A 17,712-nucleotide genomic window follows, 5' to 3' on the forward strand; every position below is an offset into this window, starting at 1 on the left:
AAGTGTCAAAAACTTGTGTTGCTGCTGTGTGCTTGTCATCCAGCAAGGAAGGCATAAGATTCTTCAGTTTTCCAAGGGATCCAGCACGGTATGTCTGTTTTAATTCATGGTGTAATCACTATGTGTTGCTTAATCCACTGTCTTGGAAAATACATATAGAACAAACTATACCTAAATTAAGTGCAGCTTGCTATGCAATGAGATCGATTAAGCCCTTTATGCCACAGGAAACACTGAAGATGGTTTACCATGCCTATTTTCATTCTATTATGAACTATGGATTAATATTCTGGGGGAACTCTTCACATAGTATAAACATTTTTAAGATACAAAAGAATATAATTAGAATCATTACAGGACATAGAAGTAGAGATTCATGTAGAGATATATTTAAGAAATTAAAAATTCTACCTCTTGAATCACAATATATACTATCGCTTCTTTTATTTGTTGTGTACAACAAAAATTAATTTGAATTAAATTCCAGTATCCATAACATGAATACTAGACAAAAATATAACTTCCATCTACCTTCATCAAACTTATCACTATATCAAAAAGGAGTCTACTTTTCTGGCATAAAAGTGTACAATAGTCTCCCACAAAGTATCAAAAACTTGAGTAATGATACTAAACATTTTAAATCAGAGCTAAAGAAATGTCTGCATGCTCATTCCTTCTACTCTGTAGACGAATGCCTCAATGTAAATAGAGAATAATGTAGAATTAAGCTATATTAGTTTAAGATAAAATTACTTGTACCAGTAGGTATTATTTTGACTTGTTCTATATCCAGAGGTATTAACCTACTTAGGATCTGTGGAATGCAAATAAATTCAATTCAGTTCAGAAAAGTTAACTGTAAGTCTCCCAGCCACAAGGAATTTAGTATGTTTTAAAAGTAGTTACCGATATGCTCAGTGTCATTGCAACATTTAACATTTTATAAGCAGGCATGTTTCTCGCAGACATAAGTTTATCAGTGATATTGTTCAAGGAATAGTTCATTTGAATGTAGAAAACTTTGAGTCAGGAAGTGTGTAGGTCATGATTATACGAGGGGCATTCAAATTCTAAGGTCTCCGATTTTTTTCTCAGGACTGGGCGTAGTTAGACACATGCGGTTTAGTTTAAAATATGTCTGCACTCTTTGTGAATGCATGACAGAGATGGCAGCACTGTATGGCACACAGAACTCTAGTGGTGGTGGAGAGTTTGAGGAGTGTTTTTGATACCTAAAATGGCGACATTTTCGTTACAAGAACAGCAAGTAATCATTCGTCTTCTCCAGTTGCGTGAGACATGTGATGATGGTGTCATGAATGTGAAAAATGTGCGTTTGTGAGTGCGACAGTTCAAAGAAGGCCGAACGTCGTGTGACAACGAACCAAAACAATATATGATATAAACTCCGTCCTAAGTGCAACAATTTATTGTAGGTCTTTCGTCTTGCTTTCTTTTACACTACATGTTTCGGCCACAAACGGCCATCATCAGGTGTATACACTCACGTAGCTGCTACACTGCACTTAGTTTAAAATTTAAAACACCGGTCTTCCCAATTGTTTCCTTCGTCGTTGCTAACAGACTCTACTTCGCTGATATTTATCTGATTCGTACATTCTTTGTTACCTACACACGTCAATTTTGATGTTCATGAACTGGCACTTTTAAATCTTCAGTTCCAATTTTAAAAATTCCTTTAAAATTTTTTCTAAATTTTAAAATTTTAAAATTCTCAGGGTTACTCGCCCTATGTCTGATTTAAAAGTGCCAGTTCATGAAAGTCAAAATTGACGTGTGTAGGTAACAAAGATAATGTACGAATCAGACAAATATCAGCGAAGTAGAGTCTGTTAGCAACGATGAAGGGAACAATTGGGAAGTCCGGTGTTTTAAATTTTAAACTAAGTGCAGTGTAACAGCTACGTGAGTGTATACACCTGATGATGGCCATTTGCGGCTGAAACGTAGTGTAAAAGAAAGCAAGACGAAAGCCCTACAATAAATTGTTGCACTTAGGACGGAGTTTATATCATATATCGTATATAGTGCAACAGGATGCTTAAATATAATATTGAACCAAAACAATCTCGGCCTCGCACCAGCCGGTCTGACAACATGGTCGAGCGAGTTGAGAAAGTTGTTTTGGAGGATCGCCAATTGAGTGTGGAAAACATCGCCTCCAAAGTTGGCATTTTTATGGGATCTGTGCACACAATCCTGCATGAAGACCTGTGAATGCGGAAAGTGTCCTCCAGGTGCGTGCCACGAATGCTGGTGGATGACCACAAGGCTGCACGCATGGCAATTTGCTAGGCGATGTTGACACATGATGAAGGCATGAATGGGACTTTCTTTTCATCAATTGTGACAATGGATGAGACATGGATGCCGTTTTTCAATCCTGAAACGAAGCGCCAGTCAGCTCAATGGAAGCACACAGACTGACCGCCACCAAAAAAATTTCGGGTAAGTGCCAATGCTTAAAAAATGATGGTGGCCATGTTTTGGGACAGCGATGGCATGATCCTTACTCATTGCATTCCAAAGGGCACTACGGTGAGAGGTGCATCCTACCAAGATGTTTTGAAGAACAAGCTCCTTCCAGCACTCCGAGAAAAACAGCCGGAAAAGGCTGCACGTGTGCTCTTTCACCAGGACAATGCACCAGCGCATTGGGCGTATGCGACACAGCAGTTTCTTCATGAAAACAAGCTTGAAGTGGTTTCTCATGCTCCCTACTCACCTGACCTGGTTCCTAGCGATTTTTGGCTTTTCCCAAAGGTGAAAGACACTCTCCATGGTCGCACACTCATCAGTCGTGCTGCTATTGCATCAGCGATTTTCCAGTGGTCAAAACAGACTCCTGCAGAACGTTCGTAGCAGCCATGGAATCATGGCGTCGACATGATAAATGTGTACGGCAGCAGGGAGACTATGTTGAAAAGTGACAGAAGTTTAAAATTTTTTGTATGACTATTGTGCGAGAAAAAAATCAGAGACCTTAGAACTTGAACACACCATGTAAAACTGTGCACTTTGTAATGTATAACTTCAGCTTTCAGATGTTAGTCATGTATACGTTGAGGCTGTTAAACATTTCAGCATATATTCCAGGTTCCATCTTAAGTGTGAATGGGGTGGAAGAAGGAAATGGACTGATGTGTAGGTCTCACATTAGGATTAAGTATAGGGGTAATCAAACATGATTCTATTGAATGGGAAGTGGTTGCAGGAGGATTGGCGCAGCCAGACTGATAATTTTGTATGTCTCATTCACAAGTGCAATTGTCAAATTGTCTGGCTATTCTGATGGCCTCCTTGATTTTACAAGTTCGTAAGTGTGGATGTTTGATAAGGCTTCAGTCACAGTGGAAGACCCCAAAGACATGAGGGCAGAGAACTAAACATTGATGATGTTTGAACACTCCACCAAAAACAAACACTGAGTTTAATGAGATTTTTAACTCCTAGTAAATATGAACAGTCTACCATCCCTGTATCATCAGGTAAGTCATGAAATAGTCAGACACCCTGTGGCTTCAACTGTGAAGATGGGTACATATTCAGCCAAACAATTAGTGAAAAACCCTTGCCCTATACTCATCATTGAAGCCATAGACCAGTTAAGTTTCTCCCTTAGCAGAAACAAAGGAAATTCAAGAAAAAGAGTTAAGTTCCATAAATATACCCTATAATAGTAGTTATTCATTAAGTATATCTGAGAAATGTGGCTAGGGTGCTGAAGTGATCAGTAGCCCTTATATCATGAAGCACTGTGTTGAGTGCATTTAGTATTTGTTTGTTTGCATTAACAGCATGAAGTTAAGTCCATTTAAAATCAGATAACTTATTTGCAACCGTTCAGAGGGTCAGTTCTTGTTTAAAGGACATAACATTTACATTTTCAGACTAAAGAGTGTGAAATTACAGTTTTCATATAAAAAACTGTTCCGTCAGTTGCACAATTATTGTGATGTCTGCATGTTACAACATACTTGTATTGTTCAGATGATGTGTTTGTTCCCTTGATTATAAAATGCAGGCTGTATACTTGGAGTAATCAAGAATCTAATATACCTGTTTATTATGTACTCATGTTTTATATGGCTTATCTAGGTTCAGTCTAACCAGCAGCATCTAGCAGATTAAAAAGATATATGCTATGTGCCCTCATTTTTAGTGTATTTATATGTAGTCAACTCTGGATTATTCTGTAATAAAGAATTGTGAGCACAATATACGTGGTCTTATAATAAAGTTCGTGAACTCATTGCGGTAAAAGTGCTACATACCTCATTGATGAATATCACTGTGGTCATCCTCAAAGTACTTCCCTTGGGAAGCTACGCACCAATGCCAGCACCACGTCCACCTTTCAAAACGATTTTGGAACTGGCTTTGTGGAATGGTCTTCAGAACTGCTGTCATATTACTCCTGATGTCATCAGTGTCAGTCTTTTGGAATAGAAAAAGTTATTGGACACTAGATCTGTTGAATATGGCGGGTGTTCCAGCATAGTTATTTGTTTGCTACCACAGTGCTATGTGAGCAGATGCAGTGTTGTGATGCAAGATCCATGAGTTTTTGGCAAAAGGTTTGGGTCATTTCTGACTTTCATGCAGCCTTTTCAGTACTTCAAAATAGTAAACTTGGTTGACTGTTTGTACAGTTCGTACAGCCTCATAATGAACAATCCCTCTAATATAAAAAAGTTAGCAACATTGTTTTGACTGAAAGAACTCTTTTGACCATGGAGAATTGTCAGTCTTCTAATGTGCACATTGCTGCTTTGTTTCAGGGTCATAATGGTAGACCCATGCTTCATCACCTGTGATGACAGCCCAAAATGTCTTCTTGCCTCTCCAAAAGGTCTCAGCAAATTTCGACTCTTCTTTGCTTTTGTTCTCCAGTGAGCTCCTTTGGGACCATTTTTACATACATCAAGACCTTCAGATAAGATTTTCATAACTGTTTTATCTGTCAATGTTTTCTTGCTCTGCTATGCTCTCTTAACAGTCAGCTGATGATTTGATGGACTTTTTCTATGTTTTCTTCAGTTCTGCTTGTTGATGGCTGTCCTGATCTCTCTTTGTCAATGACACTTTTTATTCCCTCAGGAAAACGTGTTACCCACTTGTAAACTGCTGTTTTCTTCATAGCACTATCCCTGTAAAGTTGCAATAATACTCGTATCTCTCTGATTTCACTTATACACTTGGCAAGAGTGTAAGTGAAATCAGAGAGATATTGTTGCAACTTTACAGGGATAATGCTATGGTGACTGAGAATAGCTCTTTCTAACAGGCCCAACTGAGTAGGTTTATCCTGCCCCATCCACCTGAGGATGGAGACAGATCCAATCTCCAAAACGTTGTGGTTTTTTTTTTGTCTTCTATATACCAGACAATAGATAAGAGTCCAAAATAAGCCTAATAGTTCTGTACAGCATACACCATCATCAAAATCCTTTTAAGTCTATCCGAAGAAATTTAATGTTCGTTTATGATGTGTATGTGTATCAACCGTCTTACAGTGCACACGATTTCACCTTTCTCTTCACTACATGTTTCAGCACTAATGTGCCATCTTCAGATGTGGTTTTATTTACGTCAAACCATTGCACTGTATGCCATCATGTCTCCTTTATAAAATGATTAAAATGTATATATGTCATGTATAATAATAAAGTTTATATATTAAAACTTTTCAAAATTTATCATCTATACATCACACTTCAAATTTTGTGAGTTACGTCAATCCTCTCCTATGGGAGTGTTCTTCCTATGGCCCCAAATTTACACACGACAATAAAACTACACAAACATAGCACACCTATTAGACCCATAATCAACTGGAGACACACCCCAGCATACCAAATAGCAATACTATTATCCAAAACACTACAAGAATATTTACAATTGCCAAACGCATATAATATACATAACTCCATACAATTAATGAATGATTTAAACACAATTATAATAGATGAAAACATAAGATTATGTTCTTTTGATATAAAAAACATGTATACAAACATGCCTAAGAAAGATACAGGGTGATTCACGAAGTTTTACCCCCACTTAGGGAGGGCATTCCTGAGGTAATTTGGAACAAAAAATGTTAATATACTAATGGTATCCAACTCATAATTAAAGAGATACAGTAATTTGAAAACTGGCGAAAAAATCTTTTTTTCTTCGAATTTCATTCAAAACAAATTAGAAATACAATACAAACACTTTTTAAATCGTTAATGTTTTAGGAAAGAAGCATTCTAAAACCAAATTTTTCTTTTCAATTTCTTAATTTTGCATTGTGCAACATTTTCCATCGATTATGTGTTACAAAATTACATTATTTTCAGCATCCCATTCTGTAAACATACCAGTGGTTGCATATCACACCCTTCTATCAATCTGTTTCCTTTAAACTGTAGTGCTTTAGAAGACAACTGGATTTACATAAGATTTTCAAAAATGTCTCCCTGCATGTCAACACAATGCATCGCACGCATATGAACTGTTCTGCCTATCTACCTACGCGCAACCTTCAAACCGGTCTACCTTATCTGCTGACATAGCTGACTGGAACGTATGGTCGCCCACGCTGAAGCATAGCGCTGCATTCACAATGATGCGTTTCAAAAATTTATTGTTACTCTGTAACTACTGAATATCAACCAAAAGTTTATAAGGAAATTTTGCAGGAAATAACCCCAGGAATATGTACCATAAGCTGGGGTAAAACTTCGTGAATTACTCTGTATAATGAACATAACTAAAAATATACTACAACACAATCATAATACAAACACAAATACACAAAGAGAAATTATGTGCATATTGAACACTATACTAGACCAAAATTATTTTCAGTATGAGCAAGAATATTGCAAACAAACAGATGGTTTAGCTGTGGGAGTTCCAACATCTGCAATATTAGCAGAAATATATATCCAGAACATGGAACACACGCAAATATACAACATATTAAAAGATCAGAACATAATTGAATATTTCAGACATGTTGATGACATACTAATATTATATGATATAAACAAAACAAATATTGACGATATGATTATAGAATTTAATAAACTGCAACCTACGATAAATTTCACAATAGAGAAAGAGAACCATAAATCTATAAATTTCCTAGATATAGGAATATATAGAGGAATAGAAAATTTGCAATTTTCAATCCACCGCAAACACACAGCAATGGACATAATAATACCAAGTGACTCATGTCATCCACAAGAACACAAGATATCTGGTATGACTCATAGATCGAGTAAATAACTACCCCATTACCAGAATACAAAAGATAATGAGATAGCTATTATAAATAACATACTCATAAATAATAAGTACAGCACATATAATTACAAAACTAACTACAAATAACAGAAAGCAAAACATTACAAAAAAGCAGAACATCACAGAGAATTCAGAAGGACAAAAAAAAAACGAAATGGGCAACATTCACATATATAGGAAAAGAAACAAGAAATATAACAAAAATATTTTGAGACAGAATTGAAAATAGCATTCAGAACTAAGAATAATTTACAACACATATTAAAATCAGGACCACGAATAAATAAATATAACAATAGTGGCATATATAGTATGAAATGCCATGGAATATATAGGACAAACTGGGAGGAAATGTAATACCAGATATAAAGAACACATACACGACATAAGACACAGTAACAGCAATACAGGATACTCAGAACACATATTAAACACAGGACATGCATATGGTACAATAGAAAATACTATGGATATCATAGCAACGAATAAGAAAGGACAATATTTAAACAAATTAGAAAACTATCATATATATAGAACAGCAAAGAAAAACATGCATATGAACAGTATAAATAAAGAAATATATAAGCCAGTATTTCACGAATTACACACTATTTACACAGAACAACATAACACCCCACCACCTACCCCCACTACATTTAACAATACAACATCATAACTCAATCAATATGAAGACAGCACACATACACATATCCAGCAATACAACGCACACAGTCACAAGGGAAGAACACAACACAGGACATAGTGAGTATTAAACATTATAAAACCACACGTAACAGATAGAAGTCGGAACGTGGTATTAATGAGTAACATTTTCACATTGCAGATATACACAAGAATATAGGAAGAACACCCCCATAGGAGAGGATTGACGTACCTTACAAAATTTGAAGTGTGACGTATATATGATAAATCTTGAAAAGTTTTAATATATAAACTTTATTATTATACATGACATATATACATTTTATAAAGGAGACATGATGGCATACAGTGCAATGGTTTGACGTAAATAAAACCACACCTGAAGATGGCACATTAGTGCCGAAACATGTAGTGAAGAGAAAGGTGAAATCATGTGCACTGTAAGACAGTCGGTACAAATACACGTCATGGACGTGAATCAGTGCAACAGGACGCTAAAATATAAGATTATTAATGTTCGTTTGTTGCTCTACTTCAAGCTCCAACGTTCTTGTGGTGGCACACCAAAACACAGACAGTAATAGACGCCACTGAAAAAGAGACTGCCATAGATCAACAACATGGCTGTGAAACGCTAATATGCCAGTGTCGTCATACCATACTAAGGCTTCTGTCCACTGCTGCAAGCACATGGTGGCTAGTTCGTGAACTTTATTATCAGACCTCTTAATGCATAAATCATGTTCTTCGCATATGTATGTCTTGTTCTCTCCAGCTTAGAAGAAGGAAGTGAACAAGCCTCTAAGAAAGAGACTAATGTTGGTGCAGATACCCAGGAACATATAGGAAAATTAACTGAGGTAAGTGTATGGTCTGTAGTATGTAATTATTACGCCGTGGTGATGGGGGGCGTGTAGGTAGCCTTCCACTGCTGCCACATCTTATGTTGTAAGGGGTTAACACAATAATACTAGATTACCCTCAGCTAGGATTCTCCTGGTTCTGGGCTTCCTTCGTTGCATAGAGCTGCCACCATCTATTACATCTTAAAAAGGGGTGATGAAAGTACTAAGGGCTGGTAGCGCGGTAGTCGAGCGTTCTCTGTTGGCTGGCCCCTTCATCACTGTCACCACTTATTATTGGCATAGAGTGGGCGTGTCGGGTCTGACCCGCCTCTACCCATCGACTGTCACACCATATATTACACCTTTACGACAGGGGTGGATTTGATATCTCCCTGCTGTCACCAATTATTGTGTCTTAGTGCCGGGGGTGGGTTACAACACACTAAATCACTTGGTCTGCCATTTCACTTTGGCTAGTCCCTTTGCTTCGTCAGTTAACCCTTCGTTGACTCAGTCCACCACCATTGCCATAAGTAATACTTCGATATCAGGGGTGAGTAAAGCACAGTTACTCTTTCTCTACATCAGCCACCTTGCGTTTTCCGATCCCCACCTCTGCCATCACTTTGTTATGCCTGAAGAGGATAATGAAATATCTAATTTACTCTTCCCTTGTTCCCTCTTGGAACGCTATCTCTCTGTCTCCTATTAGTCTCTCACCCTTAACTCGGATTATCATAGCCCTTCTGCTAGTTGCATCTGGCTGCTGTTGGCCGCCTGGGTCAGTTCTGCCCTTCGCTTGGGACTGGGAAAAGGAGGAGCTTGTGAGGGTGAATCATACTCTGCGTACATCCTACCCTATGTACACTGGTCTATTTACACTGTTATTTACAATAAAAAGGGGCTGCCTTCGGCCAGTTTACATAACACCATTCGTTACTCCCTTTCTAATTTCCCTCTCGGGGGTGATGCCGTGAGACTGTTGCTCCCCTCCATTGCCTGTCACTACACAATTTCTACCCTATTGTACCCTGGCACTCGCTGGGGTACACTGGAGACTGTACTTCGAGTTCACACAACAACACTGAATTTTTTGATAACATGGCTAATATGAGCAAAGACACTTACTTGAAATAGAGACGCAGATAAGTGTCGCCATCCACCATCTTGTGGTACCCATGTCGGACAGAGCCTACGGCTAGCAGCTGGTTATTATGTTTAGATGAGATCCCCTTTTGGGTTTTATTTTCTCATTTTTATAGACTAATTTTACTGACACTGCAGTTGGCGAAAGAGGGAGGCTGACCGTAATTGGCTAAATCCGACTTATCGCGGGCAAACGCGGCGCCTCCCTCTTTGCTTTTGTAATTTCGCAGTCTCCAGGTGTTTACAAACGTCACTTATAAAGTGGAGCGGTTGCGTGCCTTTGCTGACTCCGGTGTTTGTTGACATAACACTGCGTTTCACAGCCTATGTGTGGCCATCACTGCTCTACTTTCTGTGAAACGCTCTCGTAACGTTTAGGCAATGAATTTGGTTTCTAGTTTCAAAACCCGTGACATAACAGTAATAGCAAAATATGTAAATTTGTTTTTCCTGTGCCTTTTGTGAGTTCCAGTATTTTTACATTCCAAGTTCTAATACTGGATAACTGTCAGTAATTCCAAGCCTCTTTCTAGAATTTTTTCTTACCAAACCTTTGGAGTTTTCATGCAACCAGCAAAAATTGCAAAAAAAATTACCGTTTTATGAAGTTACTTAAAATCAAAGTTGCAATATCCATATGTTCACCCATCATGTGGTAGTTGGCCCATCTGCCAGTAGCAGTGCTGCCTACCATCCTCCCTCACACATGTGCAAATACAGTTGTAATGATGCATGATTTCAAAATAGGATGGTTGAATTTGTGAGTGCATTATAGTATGTGTGAAAACTTCAACTATCATTCTGCTGTGTCTCCTGAAAAGACACTGATGCAAGAACTAAAGCAACAGTTTCTTGCTTTGACTTTGAAAAAGAAAATGGAAATATCAAAAGATTGGAAAAGTATGAAAAACGGGTTCTGTAGATGCTTTCCTTATGCAACCTGCAGATTCATGTTTCTGCACACTCCATTCTACATGTCCCTATAACCATTTTTTATTTTGTCCTCTGTGTATGATTTCTTTTACTAGTCTTAAACATTCAACCCTACAAGTGCCAGCTTTAATTCCTGCAGTGCTAAGTCAGAGCATGCAAAATTCAGATCCAACAAAATGCAGATCATTGCTGTAATTTTCAGCTCACCTAGACTTACCATACACCGTTTTGAAGAGAGTGAATTTTACTATATTGTGATGTTTAAATTTTAATAAATGGAAACTGTGCAAGTGAAACAAACTATACACAATATACAATAATTATATTTATAGTTATTTATATCATTTTGGACAAAACAAACAAAAAAACTGTGGCTTTAGTCTGCAAGTGAACTATACTGACTGAGCAACCCCTGCTTGTTGGAGAAGTTAGTGCCAACTTTAGCGGATAGAGGGTGTCGCATGGTCAGTGTATTGAATCCCCACGGCCGTTAATTTCGGTTTTCTAGCCCAGAGCCACTACTTTCCCATTCAGGTAGCTCCTCAGTTATCCTCATGAGGTTGAGTGGACCCCATTCCAGGCCAACTGCTTCTCAGAAAATCTAGTAGCGCCGGGAATCGAACCCGGGACCTCCAGATCTGTTGCCAGGAACTCTCATCACTAGACCACAGAGGCAATCTACCCTTATTAAATAAAGCTATATGTGACCCAAAATTTGAAATGTACAAAAGACTGTTTGCTATATTAGCAACATCTGTTCAAAATGTCATTACAAAATATTTATTAATGGTGATAATTCCTTGTATCCTGTGCGATGCTCTTAAATATAGAAATCTTGGATATGAGCTGCTGGTTAGAGAAATGTAAATTTTATAGGTAATTTTTTGGTTTAAGGTCATTTTTTGGGTAATTGTTGGGGCTTTTAAGGGTATTTCTTGTCATTTTTGGCCATTTTAGGGAATTTGTTAATAATGTTAATAATATGGAAGCAGAGTGTTCTTTCTCTTTCTCCTAAGCGCTCTCTACAAAAGCCATATTATACAATAACAGGTTGCAATCCTGGGCCGTCCTTTCCATTCGTTTCATGGCAGTGCTGACAATACATATAATAAAACGGTATGGCGATGACTACTCACACTGCAGCTCTTTGTACAAAGCAATTTGCTTAGTTACACATATTTCTAATTGGAATCTCTTGCTTCATATGACGTTGTTCAATAAACACCTTCTGTCTTCAGTTCCTCACCCTTGACCATACAGAAAAAGATACAGTTGATGAAAGGTTCTCGGTGGAAAAGTTCAGTTCTGTGTTGCGCCAGAGTGATTAATTTTATCACGATGCCAAAAGCAAAGCCAAGTAAATCGTGTCATTTAAAGCAATTTGTAGCAGAGTTTGGAGATGATATATTTTCAACTGATGGTGACATTTTATACTGCAAGATGTGTGAAACAAAAGTAGTGGCAGAAAAAAGATTCACGGTACAACAACATATCGGCCGCGACAGGCATATATGAGCAGTGCAAATTTCGAACAAAAAGAAACCTGTGCAAATGTTACTGCAACAGCGTTCATCTGGAGGTCGAAATAAGTCATCATATTTTTTAGAGATCCGTGTGATGCTCTGGCGTCCGCAAATATTCCATTTTGGGCTCTAAACAATGGAAAACTGAAAAATTTTCTGGAAGTAAACTGTGGTTGTTCCATCCCGGATGAATCCACACTCAGGAAGAACTACCTTTCCCAGTGCTACGACAGTATCCTGGAAATGATTAGGAATAAAGTGCATTGGAAGAAGATTTTCGTTTCCATTGATGAGACCTGCGATACGGACGCTTGCTACGAGGCGAACGTCATCAATGGAACCTTGGAAATTGGCGGACCAGGTGAAGTGTTTCTGCTTAGGAGTGAGGTGCTAAAATCCATTAATCATTCCACAATTTGTAAACTCTTCGACAGGTCGATGTTTCTACTGTGGCCAGAGGGTATACGACATGACGACGTCTTGCTTTTTGTGACCGATGCAGCCCCATATATTGTAAAAGCAGGCAAGTCAATAAAGTCGTTTTATACAAAATTGGTGCATGTTACTTGCCTAGCTCATGCACTGCATAGAATGACAGAGGAAGTGAGATCAGAATTTCTTCAAGTGGATGCTCTTGTGTCAAGGACGAAGAAGATTTTCATCAAGGCTCCAGCTCGTAAAATACATTTTAAAGCTGCGGCCCCTGGTGTTCCACTGCCCCCGGAACCCATCATTACAAGGTGGAGAACATGGACTGATGCTGCAATTTACCATTGTGATCATTTTCAGATAGTGAAAAACATTATACATTCAATGAAGATGGAGGATGTGAGGGCAATTGAAGCTGTTCAGGAACAGTTCTCGTGCATCGAGATGGAAGGACAGCTGGCCTTCATAAAGGCAAATTTCAGTTCCTTGACAGAAGGAATCCAATGCTTGCAGGACAGAGGAGCAACTCTAGAAGATTCGCTCGCTCTGGTGAAAAAAATAGCCACTGATTTGGAGAAAGTGTCAGGGGACATTGGTAAAATGGTGTCAAGAAAAATGAAAAGTGTTCTGGATAAAAACTTAGGTTATGAAACATTATGCAGCATTTCTCAAATTCTGTCAGGAGAGTCCTTCAGCGCCTTCAGTATTGAAGAAGAACTTACTGCTAGTGATTTGGTACACTTCAAGTATGCTCCTGTTGTGTCTGCAGATGTGGAAAGGAGTTTCTCTAAGTACAAGAATGTGTTGTCGGACAGTAGGCATGCTCTCACTTTCAAGAATCTCCGCATGTTGACTGTCATCTATTGCAACTCTGAATGAGGTACAACTTAAATGTTGGAATACATACCGCATATGTACATTTGATGAGCGTTCTAACACGATAGAAAAAATCATATTAAAACATTTAGCTTAAAATTCAATCAATACTGCTTAATTCTCAACATAAAAACGAGGATGAACTTAAAAGAGTAAAGATGAGTTCAGTGTTAATAAATATTAAAAATACAGTTTGATTTGTTTCATTCTGGTCCGTCACAATAACAATTACAAATTATAAATACATTTTCAAATAATTAGTAGATATTCTGACATATTACATTTCTGGGTCATATTTTAGGTCATTTTTCTGGATTTTTTCGGTCATTTTTTAAATATTTTCAGGTCATCAAAATCCGGGCCCTGGTGATAATACAAGTCTTCATTCTAGCTTGCACTCCACATGTGGCCAGTTTCTGACCCAATGGATCAGTGTACCTATCATCAGAAACAGTCATTACTATCACCGATGTTATTTGCAATTTCATAATGTTCAGTAACCACTAAAAAAATGTATGGGAGAGTGGTGGTGTAGATCCATGTATTCTTAACTTTAGCACTAGATGGGAATGGTCAGCTTTGTTCCCCGGTTGCTTTACCCCTGGGGAAAGTCTTCAGTATCCATTGGATCAAAGGCTGGGTGGGTCCCAGGGTCAGTCTGGATACTGTTCAGAAGAAAAAACCCAGCTGCCAGAAGTTGAACCCCAGTTCACTTCTGGCTTGTGTTTTGGATGTATCAGAATCAAATACTGGCACTGACTATCCCATCCAGGCTCTTTTTTATGTGTGTTTTTCTCCACTGCTAGGATTGTACCTTAAATTAGGCCATGACTAGTTCCTTGCACATCCTGTCTGAATCATTATTTACGATCAACTAGTCATCTGTTAGTATATAATTTGAGTTACTGACAGCATTGTTAAACTACAATTGTAAGTACAGTTTTTTTTTAATGTCAGAACTGCGAAGCAACAAAAGTGGCACATGTTTCAACATTGGAAGATGGTGAAACACTGATGGTACTGGAAGCACCACCTAATATATCGATCGCCTCTGTCCCTGCGACCCCAGCAAGACCTAAGCCAGCAGCAAGACAGTATACTAAGGAGGATCTTAAAGTAAGCTCTTTGAACACAGAAGTTCTGGATTTGGAGTCACATAAAATCATAGCAGCAAAGCCTGATTTTACTTTTAGAGATTAATACCATTGCAGTGGGAGCCGAGATAGCATAGTCGTCATAGTGACTGGCTATGGGCTGGACACTTGAGGGTCAAAAGTTTTCTTTAATCCATGTCCAGACTGGGTCTGAGGTCCACCCAACCTCCTATACAATGGGTACCGGGGGTGGGGGGTCCTTTCCACTGGGGTTAAAGTGGCCGGGGCGTGAAGCTGACCATTCACCTCCAGCTTGTACTGAGGTCAAGAAAATGTGGATCTATACATCCACTCCCCAATATGCCTTTGTGGCATAGCACTCAATTAGTTAAGCACAGGGACAACATACTCGTATACCATTGCAGTATTGGTACTTGTAGCTGAAAGGAAGAAAGTTTCATGAAAAGCCTGTGGGTATGCTTACATTTCCTGCCATACATACCTACGTACTTTCTGTCATGCTCATAAAATTAAAAGAACATTTTTCACTGTAGGTACAGATGACAGTGGTTAACGACTGAAATGAAGCCATTTTGCTTGCCAAAATTTCCTGATCATTGTGAGGATGACTTGTTGACAAGCTTCTTATTGCAAGCATATGCCTATAGACAATATTCTGTGTCCATATAAACATAGGAATGGGCATGTTTGTGATGGTCAAAAGATAAACACAAGTAACATGTCTTTAATGGATCCATTGTCATACAAATTTTTAATCTTGTTAAGACAGTATTAATTTGAAGTGCTTGGGACTTAAGAAGTACAAACTTTGGATTAATGAAATTCAAATCATGTGATTTTTGCTGTGAACTTACGTGCAGAGCATAGGAGTTGATGCTGATATTGTGTGGGACTGATAATAAACACTGAACACTAGTTCTAGAACTGGGAAAGTGTGGTTGTCATTAAAAGTACTTATTTCTCTAAATTAAAACACAGATGCATAATTGTTAACACTTCATATGTCTTTGTTTATTATAGTACACTTAGTTACTATAGAATTCTGACGATGATGTATAACATACAGAGATATTGGGTTTTCGGACTTTATCCATTGTCCTGGTTTTTAAGATAACTAAGAAAAACACGACGTTTCGGAAACTGGATCTGTTTCCGTCCTCAGGTGAGGGAAAACACCTATTCTGTTGGTCCCTTAGAAAGAGCTAGCCTCAATCACTGGACCCAACAGAATAGGTGTTTGCCCTCACCTAAGGACAAACAGATCCAGTTTCTGAAACATCGTGTTTTTCTTAGTTATCTTAAAACCCAGGACAACGGATAAAGTCCGAAAACCCAGTATCTCTGTATAGTACACTTAGTTTCTCTTGTTGAGGAGAGTTCAGCAGATTTGTTCAGGTTTTAGTCACAGTGAACATCCTAACTTTGCAGTATGCTTTGGAACTGATACATCAGGGTCAGCTGGGAATCAAGCCAGCAGCTAGAGCATTTAACATACCTGCAGCAACTTTACATCATGCAGCACGGCGAAGCAAGATCTCAAGTCCAATGCAGCAAGGAGGAAATCGTGCTGTATCTCACTGCAGTAAAATAAAACCTGCCATCAGTGGACATAAGACCTGAAGTTTTGTGAGATCATCAGTATATATCATGTGTGTTTAAGAAGAAGAAAAATAATTCCTATGGTGTGACTGGGTACTGACTCTCCACCATGACCTCAGATTCAAATGTGTGAAAGATGTAATAATTGTGTTTGAATATGTATGTAAAGGCAATATTACTTTAATTGCATTGCTATTCATTTGTCTCCTCTTCTCTTGTTTTACTGCATTAAGTTTTATCATGTCATCCCATAGTTAACATTTTAGCATCTGAAAATGTTTTCTACACATCTTGAGAAATTTTTCTTGTGTTGCAGCGATATGTTCTACATGCCCATTGAAGCCTCTTTTATGGCATTCATAAACTTTTTTTTTTGTGGTAAAACTCAAGGTTAACAATTTCTCTATTCGTAAAATAACCAAATTCCTCTTCAACTCAAGAATTTCAGTATTCAGAAATATTTTTAAACATAAATACCCTGTTACCTCTGTGATGTACTCAAACATGGTATAAGATAAAAATTAATGAAAATAACCTCACATTGAAAAGATCATTAGAGGTGAAGAGGGAAGTACATCTAACCTTGAAGGTTCTTCTGAAACACTGATTTTTATGTACTAACGTTCAGAGCACCACATCCCAGAAGATGATATTTTCATAGTTACCACTATGAAAACCTCAGATGTTACATATTTTAATCTATAAATAGTTTCAGAACCAGTAACTGCTTTTCATTCACTCCTCAATGGTTGTACAGCCCTTCATTAGGCCGTGGCCTCTTCTTCAGTTTTGTAATCTTTTTGACAGACCGGTAGGACTCCTTGGGTGAGTGATCAGCCCATTGCAAGGCCACTACCTACAACAGGACAACACAGAATAAACACATACAGAAATCCATGCCTTGGTAACTCTGCCTTCAGATAACAGTAATTTGATAATAAATCATTACATCACATACAAGTCTCTCAATCATTGCACATTAAAGTCTGTAACATGTTGAAATACAGAGTGTCTGGATGAAAGGTGTGAGCCCGGACAGCACTGTCGGTATAGCGACTGCCTATGGGCTGCACGACCGAGGAGGTTGGAGTTTGAGTCCCAGTAGGGTCAGAATATTTTCTTCTCCATATTGTCCGGACCGGCTCTGGGGTCCACCCAGGCTCCTATCCAGCAGGTACCTGGGACTCTTTTCTTTGGGGGGGGTAAAGCAGCAGGGGCATGAAGCTGACCACTCACCTCCAGCTACTGCTGAGGTCA

The 17,712-nt window shown here is 38.3% G+C and overlaps 1 protein-coding gene across 1 annotated transcript in view; it reads left to right on the forward strand.

Moving 5' to 3' along the window:
* The window catches only part of LOC111872224 (longitudinals lacking protein, isoforms H/M/V), a 22,780-nt gene extending 6,115 nt beyond the window's left edge, over positions 1-16,665 (forward strand). Inside the window, exons 5-7 of the mRNA XM_023865892.1 lie at positions 8,765-8,849; positions 14,699-14,857; positions 16,285-16,665. Of these exons, the coding sequence (XP_023721660.1) occupies positions 8,765-8,849; positions 14,699-14,857; positions 16,285-16,476 (436 nt within the window). The 3' untranslated portion in view covers positions 16,477-16,665. The remainder of the gene's footprint in view (positions 1-8,764; positions 8,850-14,698; positions 14,858-16,284) is intronic.
* Positions 16,666-17,712: the final 1,047 nt, after the last annotated feature.

This window comes from Cryptotermes secundus, unplaced genomic scaffold, assembly GCF_002891405.2.
Source record: "Cryptotermes secundus unplaced genomic scaffold, Csec_1.0 scaffold782, whole genome shotgun sequence".
Lineage (NCBI taxonomy): Eukaryota > Metazoa > Arthropoda > Insecta > Blattodea > Kalotermitidae > Cryptotermes > Cryptotermes secundus.